General features: G+C 32.4%; 1 protein-coding gene across 3 annotated transcripts in view; it reads right to left on the reverse strand.

Annotated features, from left to right (window-relative positions):
- Nucleotides 1-15,778, reverse strand: part of LOC148235412 (nephrin-like) — a 630,188-nt gene that overhangs the window by 8,809 nt on the left and 605,601 nt on the right. For all 3 annotated transcript variants that reach the window (XM_088186958.1, XM_088186959.1, XM_088186957.1), the window contains exons 9-12: nt 9,892-10,028; nt 9,641-9,808; nt 7,952-8,083; nt 6,701-6,837 (exon numbers count right to left, since the gene is read on the reverse strand). In XM_088186958.1, coding sequence (XP_088043084.1) covers nt 6,701-6,837; nt 7,952-8,083; nt 9,641-9,808; nt 9,892-10,028 — 574 coding nt within the window. The remainder of the gene's footprint in view (nt 1-6,700; nt 6,838-7,951; nt 8,084-9,640; nt 9,809-9,891; nt 10,029-15,778) is intronic.

A 15,778-nucleotide genomic window follows, 5' to 3' on the forward strand; every position in this document is an offset into this window, starting at 1 on the left:
AAACCATCATGTACCACTGGGACATTCAATTGATATATAATACATCAAAGCAAATTGTCAAATTAATATAATTATTGGTACATTTTAGCTAATGTAGCAAATTAATATATATATATTACTGGAAATAGTTTGTCGTACTTAATTAAGAATTTGGCTATTATCCTACAATATGGAATGATTAAATCATATATGAATATATCATCAATATTTTATTACATTTTTGCAGTTAGTGTAATAATGATTAAACTAAAAAAATATAAGTGAGAGAAAAGTGAGATTTTTTAAGCTTTTAACATTTGTCACAAGAAGGTAGTTGTGTCAGTATTGCATAGTCAATTTTACTAACTTATGGTGACAAGTTTAAGTCAATATTGTCATAAGGCAGCTTTTAAAGGTTTATTTTTATAGAACGTGGGTGTTTAATATAGTCCATGAAAAGCTAATGATTTTTTTTAGAACTTAAGTTCTAAAAAAAATCATTTTAATAATTATATTATATCAAATTTTTTTGGGTTATGTCGTTGTCGTATCACATATGCTTAAACTAGTTTCGTTGTTTGAAGTACAGAGCTACATTTTTATGTCATATTCCCAACGTATTGTAGAGTTATCTTGTTAGGCGGATTATTTGCAAACACTGCCAAGACAGGGTCGTATCCACAGTACAAATATATGATCAGTCGAGTGCACGTACTGGTAACCACCGTTGCGTGCGGAGTTTATTCTAAACTTTGCTTTGCATGTCTCTATTATTGCATTCCCGAGAGTTGGAGAGGCGACCGACGCTGCCGGAGTAGTTGAAGTAATCGAAACTTTGTTCGGTATGAAAACGCCGAGTTGCGCCGAGTGTTTGACTTGGCCGGGTCGTTCCGCGTTCTTATGAAAAGAAGTGACCATTGTCGTATTTTGCCCCGCTCCCAGGGCGTTCCAGATTCAATTTATAGTTTTGTGTGTGTTTTATAATAATATATGCTTTTTCAGGTGACCGACTTTTCAGCAAACTTACCTCTTTATTCTACTAGTTATAAAAGTAAATGGGTGATTTTTAAAAAAGCGCCCACAAGGGTTGAGAAAATAAATATACTACAATAGAAAATAAAGTTTTTCCTTAGAAAGTGGATTCGGCTCACTGTCAGTAATTGCAGGCAAGTGAAATATTCTTAAAAAGCTTTTTGATCCAATGTATTGATTATAACGATGTAAAATAATGTCAATTAAATGGCCGCCTCTGGACCATTTGCAGCAGCCGATCTTTCAGTGACTCTTTTGTATATTTCGGGCGATATCTCGGCTATAATTTGACGGATGTTGGTTTTTAGGTACTTAACTTTTCGGGTTTGTGGGCGTAGACACGACCCTTAGCGTTCCTTCACAAAAAATCCCAAAACGTGAAATAATGCGACCTGTGAACTTTACACGCAAAACATTTAATGTTGCATCCGATTTGTAGTAAATTGCGTCATATTGTTGGAGCCGCATATTTTTAACATCAATACCTTCCATTTCGTGTCAAAAATAATCGATTATTTTACAGCTCGACCTTCATCGTTTTTAAAAAAGTAAGACCAAATGACGCCGCCTGACCACAATGCGCACCAAACAGTTATTTTTTGGGGATGTAACGGTCTCTCGTGAATAACATGAGAATTTTCCTCGTGTCATATGCGGAAATTATGCTTATTAACATACACAGAGAGATGGAAAACTGCCTAATCATAGAACATGATTTTTTTAAAAAATCATCATTTAATTCTTCAACACGATATTCAACCATATAATTAAAAAAATATAGATAAACTTCATCTTATAATTATATAATAATTATAATTAATTCTGATCTCCCAGATACGATAGATATTAAAATACACTAAAGTCCGTATGAGATTGAAACCCAAAACTTCGCCGATTTATACCACTAGTCTAAAGTGCTAGTTATTAAAAGGTTTATATGTATCCTTCGAGGGGTTTGGTACAGCTAAAAAACGATTTTTTTGCCGAAAAATTATATGCCCTTTTGTGCTCAAATTATTTTTTTTCTCATGTTTTAGTCATTATTATTTATTAAGAAATATAGAAAAAAACTTTTTTTTTAAGAAATTAATTTATTTTAAGTAAAAGAACAATATTATTAAGGTAAAAATAAGAATAAAATCATTTCTTATGAAAAAGATCAAAACATGGTGATATATGTATGTACATGGTGGTACATCGCAAACTCTACACGTGTATTTAGTATGTTTCGCCTTCTTTTTTACTCTACAAAGTCTACACCTTCTGTAAGTTTCACTTTTTAGAGGCATATGTTTGCCTACAGATTCTAGGGGTATATTCTCCCTGTACTCAGGCATTATTAGCCAAAAAGCTTGATGGTCTGCCACGGCGTTTCAGTGAACAAAACTTGCCGATCAACTGATTTTCTAGAGATATCCTAAAGGCTAAGTTAAAATTCAGATCAAATCACCCCTAATGTATATATCATACATTAAAAAAATTAATATAACTCAAATCGACCGTCAAAAATCTTTATTGTCTTAAAAATTTTAAAGTTTTATCTCACATACGACACTTAAATAATACAACACGTGTTATTTTAAACTCAACTGCCACTTTTAAGTTCAATCGATGAGGTAGGTAAATGTTTTATCGTAATACCCAATAATAATTCTAGATGGCAGTAGTGAATAAAATTGGGAAACGTGATTCCCACTGATATTTTTAGGGCAATTTCGAAAGTGAGAAACCGTATTCCCACCGGGCACGAAAGGGTTAAGAGATCAGTTAACTGAAAATAAATTTTGCATCATTTTAACATTATTTTTTATTTATATAAGTGAAAGCTTAAAACCAGATTTTTTGTAATATATAATTACATGTGAAGATGTAGATATTTGACACGAAATATTTTGCTGGGTTTGAAGTTTCATTACTCAACCAATAATAATAAATCAAAGGTCTTATTTATATTACTGTAAAGATATGATATTTACATAAAAGTTTAGGATCTAATGTTAGACATAGATATTAAATTATAGATTTTTTCTTTTAGGAGAAAGCATTATTGCAGCTCTTTAAGTGAGATTTGCAATAACCAGACATTTATCAAATAATTTAAAACATAATTTAAATTTTATCTACCACCCGATGGGATTTTTATAGGAGCATAAAATGTCTGTTTAGTCAGCATATTTTGCAGTAAAAACACAAAAAAATGAATTGATACTATAACTTCATATATTATCAGTTAGGTTAGGGTAACTTTTTTTAGATGTGGCTTAAATAAATCATTTTTGTATATTTAAAGTATGACGAACAGTATCAAAAGTCCTTTGATAAGCATTCTTTATATAAACAAAAAATATAAACATTGTTTAGTTAAAGTAAAGTAAAAAAATATCTTAGATACAAATAAAACATCAGGGTCACAAAATCGAAATACCTATAAGTAATCCTGCGACATGAATTCCACGAATGGGCAAATTACCCAAGGGAGAGAAGATTGGCCATGAGTAATTTGATCAAATTAACGTTTTAATATTGGTCCGCGTAATAAATTTCGCTAAAATTCCACCTTCGGAAGTGTATCGCCCGCCAGAATGCCGAAACTCTGTAATTGGCATCGAAATATAAAGTCGAAAGTTTGCCATAATTAATTTATTGCTTCTTCTTCCAGCAGAAAAGTACGAGGGCAGACTGTACGTTAAAACGTATCGAGGCGTATGCAAAAGTTTGCTTAATTAAATTGTCGCAACAATCCGACGTATTGCGAAATTTCGCCGGCTGTCGATGTTTCGCGGTATATTTTTTATATTTTAATTCGCAGATTGTTCGGCGTAGTGCAAAACACAAGGGTTAATTGCGATTGACGTGCGACACTGCGATTGGCAATTATAACAAAACAAAGGCGTAGGGTGGTTGGATAGATGATTGAAGTAATTAAAAATTGCTGTATCACCATTTTATCTCTCGCATACGAAGCATTATATGGAGAGATCAAGGATTGGTTAACCTATAGATTGATCAAGCTTATGCTTAGAGACCATACATACATACAAAATACAATACAATTTATTAAATATTAAATTGTGTGTCTCAACATATTTAATCTCTTGTAAGGTAAATCAAACAAAGGTGCAGTGCCAAATAAAACATAGAAGAGCGTCTTCCGAAACCCATTATTTATATTAACCACAACTTGACACATTAAATAATTATTTAACATGAAAATAATCAGTGTTTTTGATACTACTTTCTCTTTGTAAAAAACTATAAAATATCTGTAATGATTTGTGCTTTCTCTATGGCTCAACTTTTGTGTGGCGTCCACATGTATCAACATAATTTGTATGGCGCGGCAAGCCGACGAGATAGGGGATGACTCAACAATAAAAGTTCAGACTAGTTTCAAATTTTTGAAATATTTTTCTCTAAAATATTTGACAGATGAGAGGCAGATACAGTATTGAGCATACTGCCGGAATTTTTTCCGTTGTCTGTAAAGCCTCTAGAAAAACCACAAAAAGAACCTAAGCTACCCAGATGTTTTGTGTCCCAGAGCGCCATTGAAGAAACTACTTCACCAAAAGGGACTGCGCCCTCTAGACGTTTATTATAATACTGATTAAAATGAGGATAAAGATTAAGTAAATATAAAAAACTGAAAAGATACACATACAGATAAAAAATATTCTTCGCAAAATAAGATTTTAAAAGTAAAAAATATACTCATACAAGTAAATATAAATATGGCTTGACATAAACGTATATAATATAACTTTAGAAGAGAGTGATTTAGTTAATTTCTATTAAGCTATATATTTTTTAGTAAGTATTTTATATACACCCATCCCTCGATATACGGCCGCTTTTTATACGGCTTTTCGCTATAACGGCCCTCTTCAATTAAGGCACGTTTTCGATTTACGGCCTAAAATGTTTCGCCATAACGGCAAAAAAACTTTTTTTCGATGTCGATTTTAAAAAAAAATTAAAAATAGATTTAATTTGCATAATTTTAAAATGAAAGATGAAGCAGCTAGCGCCGATGAGGCCGCATCTAAGGAATATCCCAACATTTTAAAAGGAATTATTGAAAGAGGTGGTCATAAACCTGTACAAGTGTTTAACGTAAACGAAACAGGGCTTTATTGGAAGCGAATGCCTGATTGCACGTACATTTCAAAAACCGAAAAATCTGCGCCTGGTTATAAGGTATCTAAAGAACGATTAACTTTGCTACTTGGTGGAAATGCCGCGGGTGATTTTAAGCTAAAACCACTTTTAATATATTTGTCCGAAAATCCAAGGCCTCTTAAAGGACTAAATAAAAATCAATTACCCGTCATATGGAGATCCAACAAGAAAGCTTGGATGACTAAAGCTACTTTAGAGGATTGGTTCAAAAATCACTTTTGCACAGAAGTGAAAAAATATTTGCGAGACAATAACTTAAGCAACAAGGCTTTACTAATTTTGGATAATGCACCAGGGCATCGTACTAATTTATCCGAACTATCTGAAGATGTCATGATTGAGTACCTTCCGAAAAATACAACAGCTCTGATCCAACCAATGGATCAGGGTGCAATAGCCACTTTTAAGGCATATTACCTACACCGAACTTTCCGACAACTTATAAGGGAAATCGATGGTAAATCTTCAATTAAAACATTTTGGAAAAACTATAACATCAAGGATGATGTTGACAGCATCAGTGAATCATGGAAGGAATTAAAATTAACAACAATGAACCATGTTTGGAAAAAAATATGGCCAGAATGTGTAAAAAGTACTGATGCAGAAGTTAATTGCCTTCCTGAAATTAGGCAAAACATTTTGGATCTAGCACATGATCTCGGCTTTGAAGGTTTGAACGAGCGTGATGTGCTTGATCTACTTGAAGCTGATAGGGAACCCCTTTCATATAAGGAACTCATTCAGTTGCAAGCAGAACCGGCATTTGATTAAAGGACAGAGCCTGTTGTATTCAAACAGCTAACATCAAAAAATTTGTCAATAGCTTTTTCCTATTCCGAACAAGGAATAAACATCTTGACGTCGAACGTAGCGCTAAAGTTTCTCGCGGAATTAACTCAGCCATTAGCTGTTATTAATCACTGAAGAACGAAAGAGACAAAAAGGCAAGACAAACAACGTTGGACAATTTTTTTAAGCCAGGCCCATCCTTACCAGCGAAAAATGAGAACGACAGTGATCTGCAGGTTACCATTTCTTCATCGTCTTCAGATTAAAGCCATTTAAAAAAAAAATATGTATGTATTCATACACATATTTTATGTAACATGAAGTTGTTTCATTTTTGTTTAAGGATTATTGTTGATTTTTGGAGTCTGTTATTATTTTATGTACAAATGTATGTACTTGTTATGTATGTATTTTTGATTTAAATGAAATAAAAAGATAAAATGCATTTTAAATGATAAACCATGTTACATATTTAACAAATTTGGAACCGATCCCATTGAATTTTTATGAATTTGTATTAGAATAATTGATTCGTTATACGGCTTTTCGCTTTGCGGCCAAGTTTCATGGAACGTATCTAGGCCGTAAAGCGAGGTATGGGTGTACATATATAAATTATGTTATTTTGTAATCGTTTGAAAACTGGCAAATCTTTCATAAGACTTGTGTTGTATTTATAGTTTATCATACAATATATTATGAGTAGAAAATTAAATACCTTTTTGTCGTTCTTGAACCACGTGAGAGTTGCGAGAGGATTTCCGCCGGAAGAAATGCACAGCATCTTCTGTACGCTTCCGGCTGCTAAAGTGTGTCCTGGAACGTAACCGGTGATGATTGGCGCCGATGGTGGATCTGAAATAAAAATAAAATATTAAGCTTATAACACATAAAATAAAATTTTCAATCTTATTTTGTTTTTTTAGTTACTATTCAGATATATGCGATGTGTAGAATCGGTATCAGGCATGTCTCTTAACTTACTTTTGAGTAAAATTAAAAAAGTTTACATTATTGATCATGAAATTACTATAATATTTAATATGTGTTAAATTCAATGAAGACACAAACATGAACTAGTGTTCCCAAATGATTTTTATTTAAATTATGGTATTAGTCTGTAATTGTATTACTTCGTTTGCTCTACATTTTTACATATATGGTAAAGATATCATTTAATGGACATATCTGATGATTCAAATTGTTTGCTTTATTTATATCATAATATATATAATTAGGACCGTATAATCAATGGCATAATGATATATTCGATATTCATACGTGAAATTAGGAAAAGCTAATCTATAAATAATAATATTAATAATTATGATCCCTCAGATCTCGCAACAACTAATTTATATATCAAAGATTGATAAATAATTTTAAAACAAATTAGCGTCGAACAAATTTACAAGATTGTTCGAGTATAAATTTTGACATTTCACGCTTACAAACAGGGCTAATGGCGGCGCTGTGTTGCTAGCGTTGAAAATTACGCGCTTTCTTGTGATCTGATTAATTTAATTATTATAAAATATATTAATTGAATATATACTATGTGATATGCGTATTGTTTTTAATTTTCTGAAAATCTATTTTGTTTCAGAAAATAAAATGCAAGACCGCCACCGTTTAATTATTAAAATTAAACGAGAGCTTTGTTCGCGACGCCATTTTGCAAACCGCGTCGGCGGCCATTGCGAAAAAATAATAATTAATTCGAGCGAAATGGCGTCGGACCAATTTCGCGTCGGCGAATTGATAATTTTCAAGAATCGCGCATATTTCTCTCCTTAACATCACTCGTAATTCGCGGAATATTGGCGAGCGCTCTAGTGGTTTTTGCCCCGAAAAGATGTACTGCCTACTGCTACATTTATGCCATAGTATTCCGACGGGAAATTTAGCGAGAGCTAAAGCCCACTTTTGCGGGTTTTATCGATGGAGAAGAATAAAATAAAACACTTACATAAAACGTTTATGGTGTGCGTAGACACAACGTTTTCGGTGAGTTGCTGGTTCAGTCCGTGGCACACTACGACGATAGATCTACGGTTTGGTTCAATCACGACTGTGATGTTGGATGTAGTCACCCAACCTCCTAAAAATTAATAAAAAATATATAAGTAATCCATAAAGTCAGCCGCGAGTGAAACAAAAAGTATTTTATTAATTTTGATATTTTATTTACCAATTAATTAATACTTTTTTGGTTCATAAATGGCTAAATTTAGATTTTAATAAAGATTTTGAAACAATGTATAGCTTTAATTTAATGTAGCCTAAGGAAGGACTTATATTTTCGCAAGGATCCAACTTGGGGACATACTTATTTTCAATATACATATAACATAAAAATTGCGTTATTTAAAAAATGCCGCTTGAAGATAAGAAAGAGTAGTTTTAAATATTGGTATCCCTACAATTTTGTAGATTAGAATAAAAAGTAGAATAAAAATAAGCTACTGCTTTTGTAACATATTTTTAATATACAGACGGCCCTCGACTTTCGAACGTTCGACTTTCACACAATTCGCTATTTCGTACATTTAAAAAAAAAAACAATTTAAAAATTAAAAAAAAAAATAAATAAATAAATAAAATATAAACATGAGTGAGAAAACGAAAAACTTGTGTTGATACGAACAAAAATTAGCCAAGGACTCATAAACTTTACATGATTCAAGACAAAATGGAAATTATTAGACGTTCTGATAGCGGTGAATCTTTTGCTCCAATCGGACGTTCGTATGATACAAGCAGGTCTACAATATGTTCAATTTTGCAAAATAAAAATATACGTTCAAAATTGTGGTAAAAAAAGATATGTTTCCAAAAAAACACAGCAAAAAAAAAAACATGGATGAAATGGAAAATCTTTGTCATCGTGGATCGATGACCAACATCAAAAAGATGTCCCTCTGAGTATTTCAATTATTCAAGCAAAAGCTCTTAGTTTGCACAAAGATTTGAAGGATAGATTAAAAAAATATTTTAACACTGTTTTTCAAGCAAGTAACGGTTGGTTTTACAATTTTAAAATGAGGTATTCTTTTCATAATAATAAATTTACTGGAGAATCGGCTGATGCGGATAAAGATGCTGCAAAAGAATTTATTTTCTAATTATCCAAAATTATTGAAGATGGAGAATATTCCTCTAGCCAAATATTTAATGTAGATGAAACAGGTTTATTTTGGAAAACTCTAACAATGAAAAATATGAATGAATCCTTCACGCACCTTGACAAATTTTTGAATATTATGGAAAATTGTGATCCCAATGGAGAACGCATATCTCAAGTGCGTGGGGCGATCAATAAAAACATAGCATGTTATAAAATACTATATGAAAAAAATAAAAAGAATAGTGGAAAACAGTTAACTCTTAATAACTTTTCAAAGGAAACACCCGCAAACCCCAATTAAACGTGTCTTTTAAACATCTTTTATTTACTTGATAAATAAATATTTTAAAATACATACAATTTAATTTTTTTTTATTTCCCTCGACTTTCGCACATTCAACATTCGCACACATTTTCTGGAAGCAATTATGTGCGAAAGTCGAGGGCCGTCTGTATTGTACATATGAACTTATCTAGATCATTTCGAAAGCTTTAATTGTTTTTAATAAATATATATATATAATAAAATACCTTCAGGGGATACAACGGTTTTTGTTGTGGCGTTCTTGTATTGTTTACCAGTCACCATCCATTTAATATCGGCCGGTGGATTAGAAGAAGCTGTAGCGCAAGTCAATGGAACAGTTTCGCCAACTCTCGCTTCGGTGGAGCCAGAAATTGCAACTTGTTCAGGAGCAACTGTGTGTCAGAATAAACATTAGGTCAATACATATGCACTTAGAAAGCGCACGATATAAATATATTAATAAGAAAATACTTACAAAACACTGTAAAATCGATTTCAGCTCTCAAAGGGGTAGATATCATGGTGTTCCTTGCTTCGCATTTGTATCTCGCTTTGTTGTCTGAAGCATCTGCCACGAACGAATATATGTTTTCTGATAGTCTTCCGATCGTTCTGAAACAATAATTAATCATTTAAGAATACGTGCGAAGGAATATACGGGAGAATAAGAACATATACACGTGTATAGGTATTATATGTGTGATATAAATAAATCTAATAATAATATTCTCTGATTGACATCGGCGACATGGCAGCTCATGAATATGCTACATGACAAGTTCAATAAAAAAAGCTTAATCCGATATCAACCTTTTTTCTATTGATTTTGACATAACCGTATTATTTGTCAAATACTGAACAACCTTGTTTTATTGTATGAGAAAGTTTTGGTCGTAGCGCTAATACAATAAAATTATGCTTGGATATGATTGAATGTGCTTGCGTATTTATGTTTATGTTACTTAAGGAAGTAATTTGTCAAGGCGCGCATTACCGGACACTATAGATATATACGAAACATATCTATCATGGGTAGGTCATAAATAAAAAAAGGCCGCTTCCAAATTGATAGTAAAAGCGTAAGCAGTGTTTGCGGAAAACGACCCGTTGTGGATATAGCTAGAAATCTGCGCTAGCGATCTTCATAAATATGAAAAAGAGCCGATATGTGACTGCGGACGGATTTATGGTCATCGGATCGTCGAGGATATTTCGGATTCGATTTCTGTATCATTACGCGTTTTTTCCGCGGACTCCGCTCTTCCCCTGCCTGCGAACCGGATGGGAAAAAAAGTTGTTTGAAAATTTTCCGAGCTGGATTCCACGGTGAGCACGAGTGGAAAACTTCGCGCCGGGAAAAAGCGTCTTGAAAAACTCGCGACCGGAAAAACTATGCCGGAAAAAGCGTATCTGGGCCGAGTGTTTGATTTATGAAATCATGTCGGCGAATATCTCACTGGTGCGTCAGATATATTGACACGTTTTTTTCGCCAGATTGGAAAAATATTACGAAAGACAGAGGAAAAGTGAGAGAGAGAAAGAAAGATGGAGATGTATTAAGCGCAGTTAAATTTGGCACAAAACAGTGAAAAGTTTAAATTAAACTGTCTTATTTTATGCCCCCGTTTTACGGACGAACAAATATATTGTGTATACGACTACTGTGGTGCGAGATTTAATTGCCCGTAAATATCTCCTTTGTATGAGGACCTCTTGTAATTCGACGTACTTTATAATTTAGAGATAGAGACTATAATATAAATATGGTGTGACTTGAAGTTATATAAAACAGAATTTATTTTTTGCTAAATAAAATTTTCGTTACATAGAAATAAAAAGTATCGTAAATATACATGTAATTTTATATGTCTAGTTATTACACTTATATTTATTTTGACGAAAATATTAATTTAAAAAAATAATGACATATCAGTATTAAAAATGCAATTACTATATCTCGTTCCTCGAAACATTTTAAGGTCGTTCATATAAAAAATGCGTCAATTTTTCAAGCATATGTTTAGATACGCCATTGAATCACATTATGTTTATTGAATTTTAAATCAAATGCCGACGAGTTGATCGTCTCATGTGGCGAGGGTGGACTTGAGCTAAGCTCCACACATTCACCTTTCTCTGTTCGAATGTTTTATTATGAGTATAAATATTAAAATTTTAAAAATTGTAGGAGCGGCACTATAGCCTAAAATTAATCGCGTTCATGAACCTTTTTAGTTTGCCCTTTTTGCAGTGGCGTAGCTAGGGTATGTGCCACCTAGGGCGATTCTTAAAATTGCCGCCCCCCCATACATTTTTGTAGGGTCATAAAATCAGCATTTCTTAAAATAATAAATTTGTTATTATTAAGCTCTTGTTTTTCGTGGATTTATATATGTTTAAGTGCATTCAGGGTTAAGAATCACACTAAACGATCCCATCGCAAATATGCCGCCCCCAAGCAAGTGCCGCCCGGGGCGGCCCGCCCCCTCCGCCCCCCCATAGCTACGCCACTGCCTTTTTGCTATTTTGATAAACGTTTATTTTAAAGTGTACTGATTTTTTAAAAACATATCTAAAGTGTTTAATGCAATTATTTGTATCGGTCCTCGATACCTTTAAAAAATTTTGTCGTATGAGAAATGCGGCAATTTTTGTAAGCTGGTAGTCTCAATTAGCAAGGGTGTAAAAAAAAGTCTATAGTCAAATGTTAAACTGTGAGAATCAAATCTTGATTGACTGTGTTGGGCTGATGATAGATCTTATAGTTTTGTGAAAATTCTAACACTAATCGCGCTTCTAAGCTCTATTTGCTCTTTTTGCTATTTTGAAATACGTATCCCTTTCAAGATTTTGTAAAACCAGTATAGTCGTTGACTAATACATAAAAGATCTAGGTTTAAATCGCATATGTACCCTAGTGCCTTTTTATTTTTATCGTGTCTGAAAGTTCAGAAATATGTTTATTATATAATTAAAATTCTGAACGATCTTCACAGATAATGTTTTTTTAGATTTTTAATTTCATTATTTAAAAATAAAATCATATAAGGAATATATTGCTTGTAAGCTATGGTAATAATTTATAATTACTAAAATATAAGGCATTTATTTACAGACCGTTGTAACGCATTGGGCTAACGCTTTTCATGTTACAAAGAAAGTTTGAGAATTTAAAACAAAGAAAAATATATTAATCTTATGTGTTTTTAAAATTTTTATCATATTAAATATAGATGACATTTATAAAATTATTTAAAACGCAAGAACACTATTATAAATGTAATTATTTATTTATTTTAATAATTTATTTAGCTAACATAGCTAATTGTTTACACACTAAGCAAATTTAATCAAAACATACATATAAAAAATACTTCATTATTATAATTTATTTCTTAGTGTTTCTTTATTGCATTGTGGAAACCTGATATATTTTTATTTTTGTGAATTGTCCTAGAAATATTTATACAAATTCACACCACTGTACATTATTTCCCTGGCCGTACTCGTTTTCTTATTTTTTTTATTAATAAATCTTCCGTTGTAACCCGACAGGCGTAAGCCCAATGTGTTACAATGGGGTAAATCTGTACCAACTGAGTAAGTCAATCAGATATAATGAATACCTACAAGTAAGTATACAAGACACTACTGCAGCCGGGGCCGGATTTTTTATAATAGCGCATTTTATATAAGTAAAAATTTGAGTGTCGCTGCCGGAGCTCGAGCCCGTAACCTCAGAGTTACTAGTCTGAGACGTTACGGACTACGCTATTCCATCCTTATTATTATAGCTAGCTATACTTAAATCTATGTACATCTTTAAAAATAAATCATACGCCCTCAAATTTAATTATCGCTCATTGTTTTTATATGTATGTATGTTTATTTGTTTTTATATTTATAGGCTTTAATTATAATATTAAAGCATTAAAAATGACGATCGTTGCCAAAGAAACATATTTAAATATTCTTTTGCTTTTATCAATGGTTTTACACTAATTGGATCATGGTAAATTGGACGGAGAACCGTTTGAGTTTTATGTATCGATGCTGCCTTTGATTTTTATCCCACAAATATCGTTACACAGACAAGGTCAGATACGATTGCGTTAGGGCCAAAAAGTGCGCGCGAAATGGCGGCGATAGTGGCCGGGTCATTGTTAGTATTCAAAAGCGGAAAGGGCTCCGGCAGCCGGTTATAAAATAAAATATATATATATTTATGTGCACCCAAACACATACACGTATTTGGGTTTGTGTGTATGCAAGGCGCAGTCATAAACCCTGGGTTTTTTATTAGACACATTTGATCCGCCATTTTGTCTTGGCGTGACGTCACGGCGGCAGCGGGTCTCAAACCTTCTCGTCGCGGGAGTTTTTCAGCACCAAAGCAATTAATTAGCGGCCATGGATTTGTTTCGTAATGGTGAAAAGAAGAGAAGGCGTTTTCTCGTTTCTCGTCTATTTTGAGTGGGAGGGGTATGCAACATTGAACTATAATATAATAAATTCCTGTCACAGCTATAATTGAGCACATTTCATCAGATATTTACAAACTTAATAGAATATGTTCTTCTCTAAAACGCAAATAATTTATAGATGGCGTAGCCATGGCGCATGCGTCAAAAGTGGCGAATTTAATGATTGTAAGTAACGAATCTCACCGTGCAGCGAGGAACATTATTATACGTTATAATATTGCTTAAACATGAGATAAGGGTTAATAGATTTAAAGTAATAGAATGTACTAAAATAATTTATTGAAGCATTTAATATGCGAAAAAAACGTTAAGCAATCATTAAAGGGTTGCATTAAAATTATTATTTTACTGGAAGAGTCAGTTTTATACTTTTTTACGCCATTTTTTTGTTAGAAAAAAATACAAATTAATATAGTTAAATAGCTTACATTTTCCATTTACCTGATTTATAATTTAATGGACTATTTTTATTATTCAAGAGGCTTTGTTTGTAATTAATATTAAGCATGTGTCATTGTTTCTAATGAATTTAGATAATAAGTTTTTTGGTTTCACGTATTTTTGTTTAGATTTCTAATGATGTTTTTTTATTCTAAGTGTTAAAATAAATACAAATTGGAAACCTAGTTCGTCTGTTTCAATTTGTCCGACAAAGTATCGACACTGTCACTACTGTTTCTCTTTACTTTTGCACTTTTACAAACTTAGTACGTCGTATGCGCGTCAACTATAAACTCGATCACAGTTGCATTTCCCAGCGCGTATAAAATTGATCAAAGTGTCGAAGTTGAATAAACAACGGCCACTTGGATGAAATTTAATAAAAGGTTTCGCGGAAGAAGTGACGTAGATGTGAATACACATGTATAATATATACATATGTACATGTAGTGTATGTGAAAGCTTAGAGACGGATGATGTGTAAAAGGAAAAAGGGCAACATCGATAAAGGCCGACCAAACATATCTCACTTAACTTGCTTCCAACGATATTTTTCTTAACTTTTTAACCTTTACGACTAGAGGTCAACGATAAAAGGATGTTTTATTGGACTGGAATGAGGGGTCGAATAGAGAAACTCAAGGATAAACTCATGCGCATTTACGTTAGTCTTTATGATAAACAATTGTACATCTTTAATTTTATAAAATATTGATTTTACTTATAAAATATCGTTGTGTAATAATAGTATATAACTTAATAAACATGAAAAGTTTAAGAAGCAGCAATAGCAAAAAGGTCACCGTTCTTAAGGACCTTTAGATGTCATAAAAACGGGACTGTAAAGGGTCGGCTTTAAACCAAGAAAATGGAAAAGGAATACGAAATGAATTTCCATAAAATTTTTATCAAATACTTTGAGGGCGTAAATTCAAATAATGAAAATTAAATTACTCACACGTTGATTTAATATATAAACCATTTATAAACATATGTATATTTAATTTATTGTAATATATTTAAAAAGCCTTCCACGGCTTACAAGATTAATAATTATTTAAAGTATACGGCCGCATCTTACTAGCAAGATTTAATGTATGCTGAATTTAAGCAGCATATCAGTTGTTCGATTTGCATATTTTATTGGTTTTAAGCTGTTTTATACGTTGCAAAGTATGAATGCAAAATAAAATTAAAGCAAACTTTTCTTATGCAAATTGTGCATTCATTTATGTAAGTGCAGTTTTAAAACTTTTCAGTTTTATCAAATTCTAAGCGGTAATAGTCGTGATACTTGATAGTCGTAGTTTTAATTCCCGCTTCTCGACTATTCGCTTATCGCCTTTTTCTCGGTTACATCCGCGCTTAAGGCTCTGGAACAGTATCAGGTGCAAGAAGTGAAGTTGAGTCTCGCGGGTGTAATAAAAGAAAAACTAT

The sequence above is a fragment of the Plectrocnemia conspersa genome, unplaced genomic scaffold, assembly GCF_051122295.1.
Source record: "Plectrocnemia conspersa isolate PC_06_02 unplaced genomic scaffold, ASM5112229v1 ptg000005l, whole genome shotgun sequence".
NCBI classification, from domain to species: Eukaryota; Metazoa; Arthropoda; class Insecta; order Trichoptera; family Polycentropodidae; genus Plectrocnemia; species Plectrocnemia conspersa.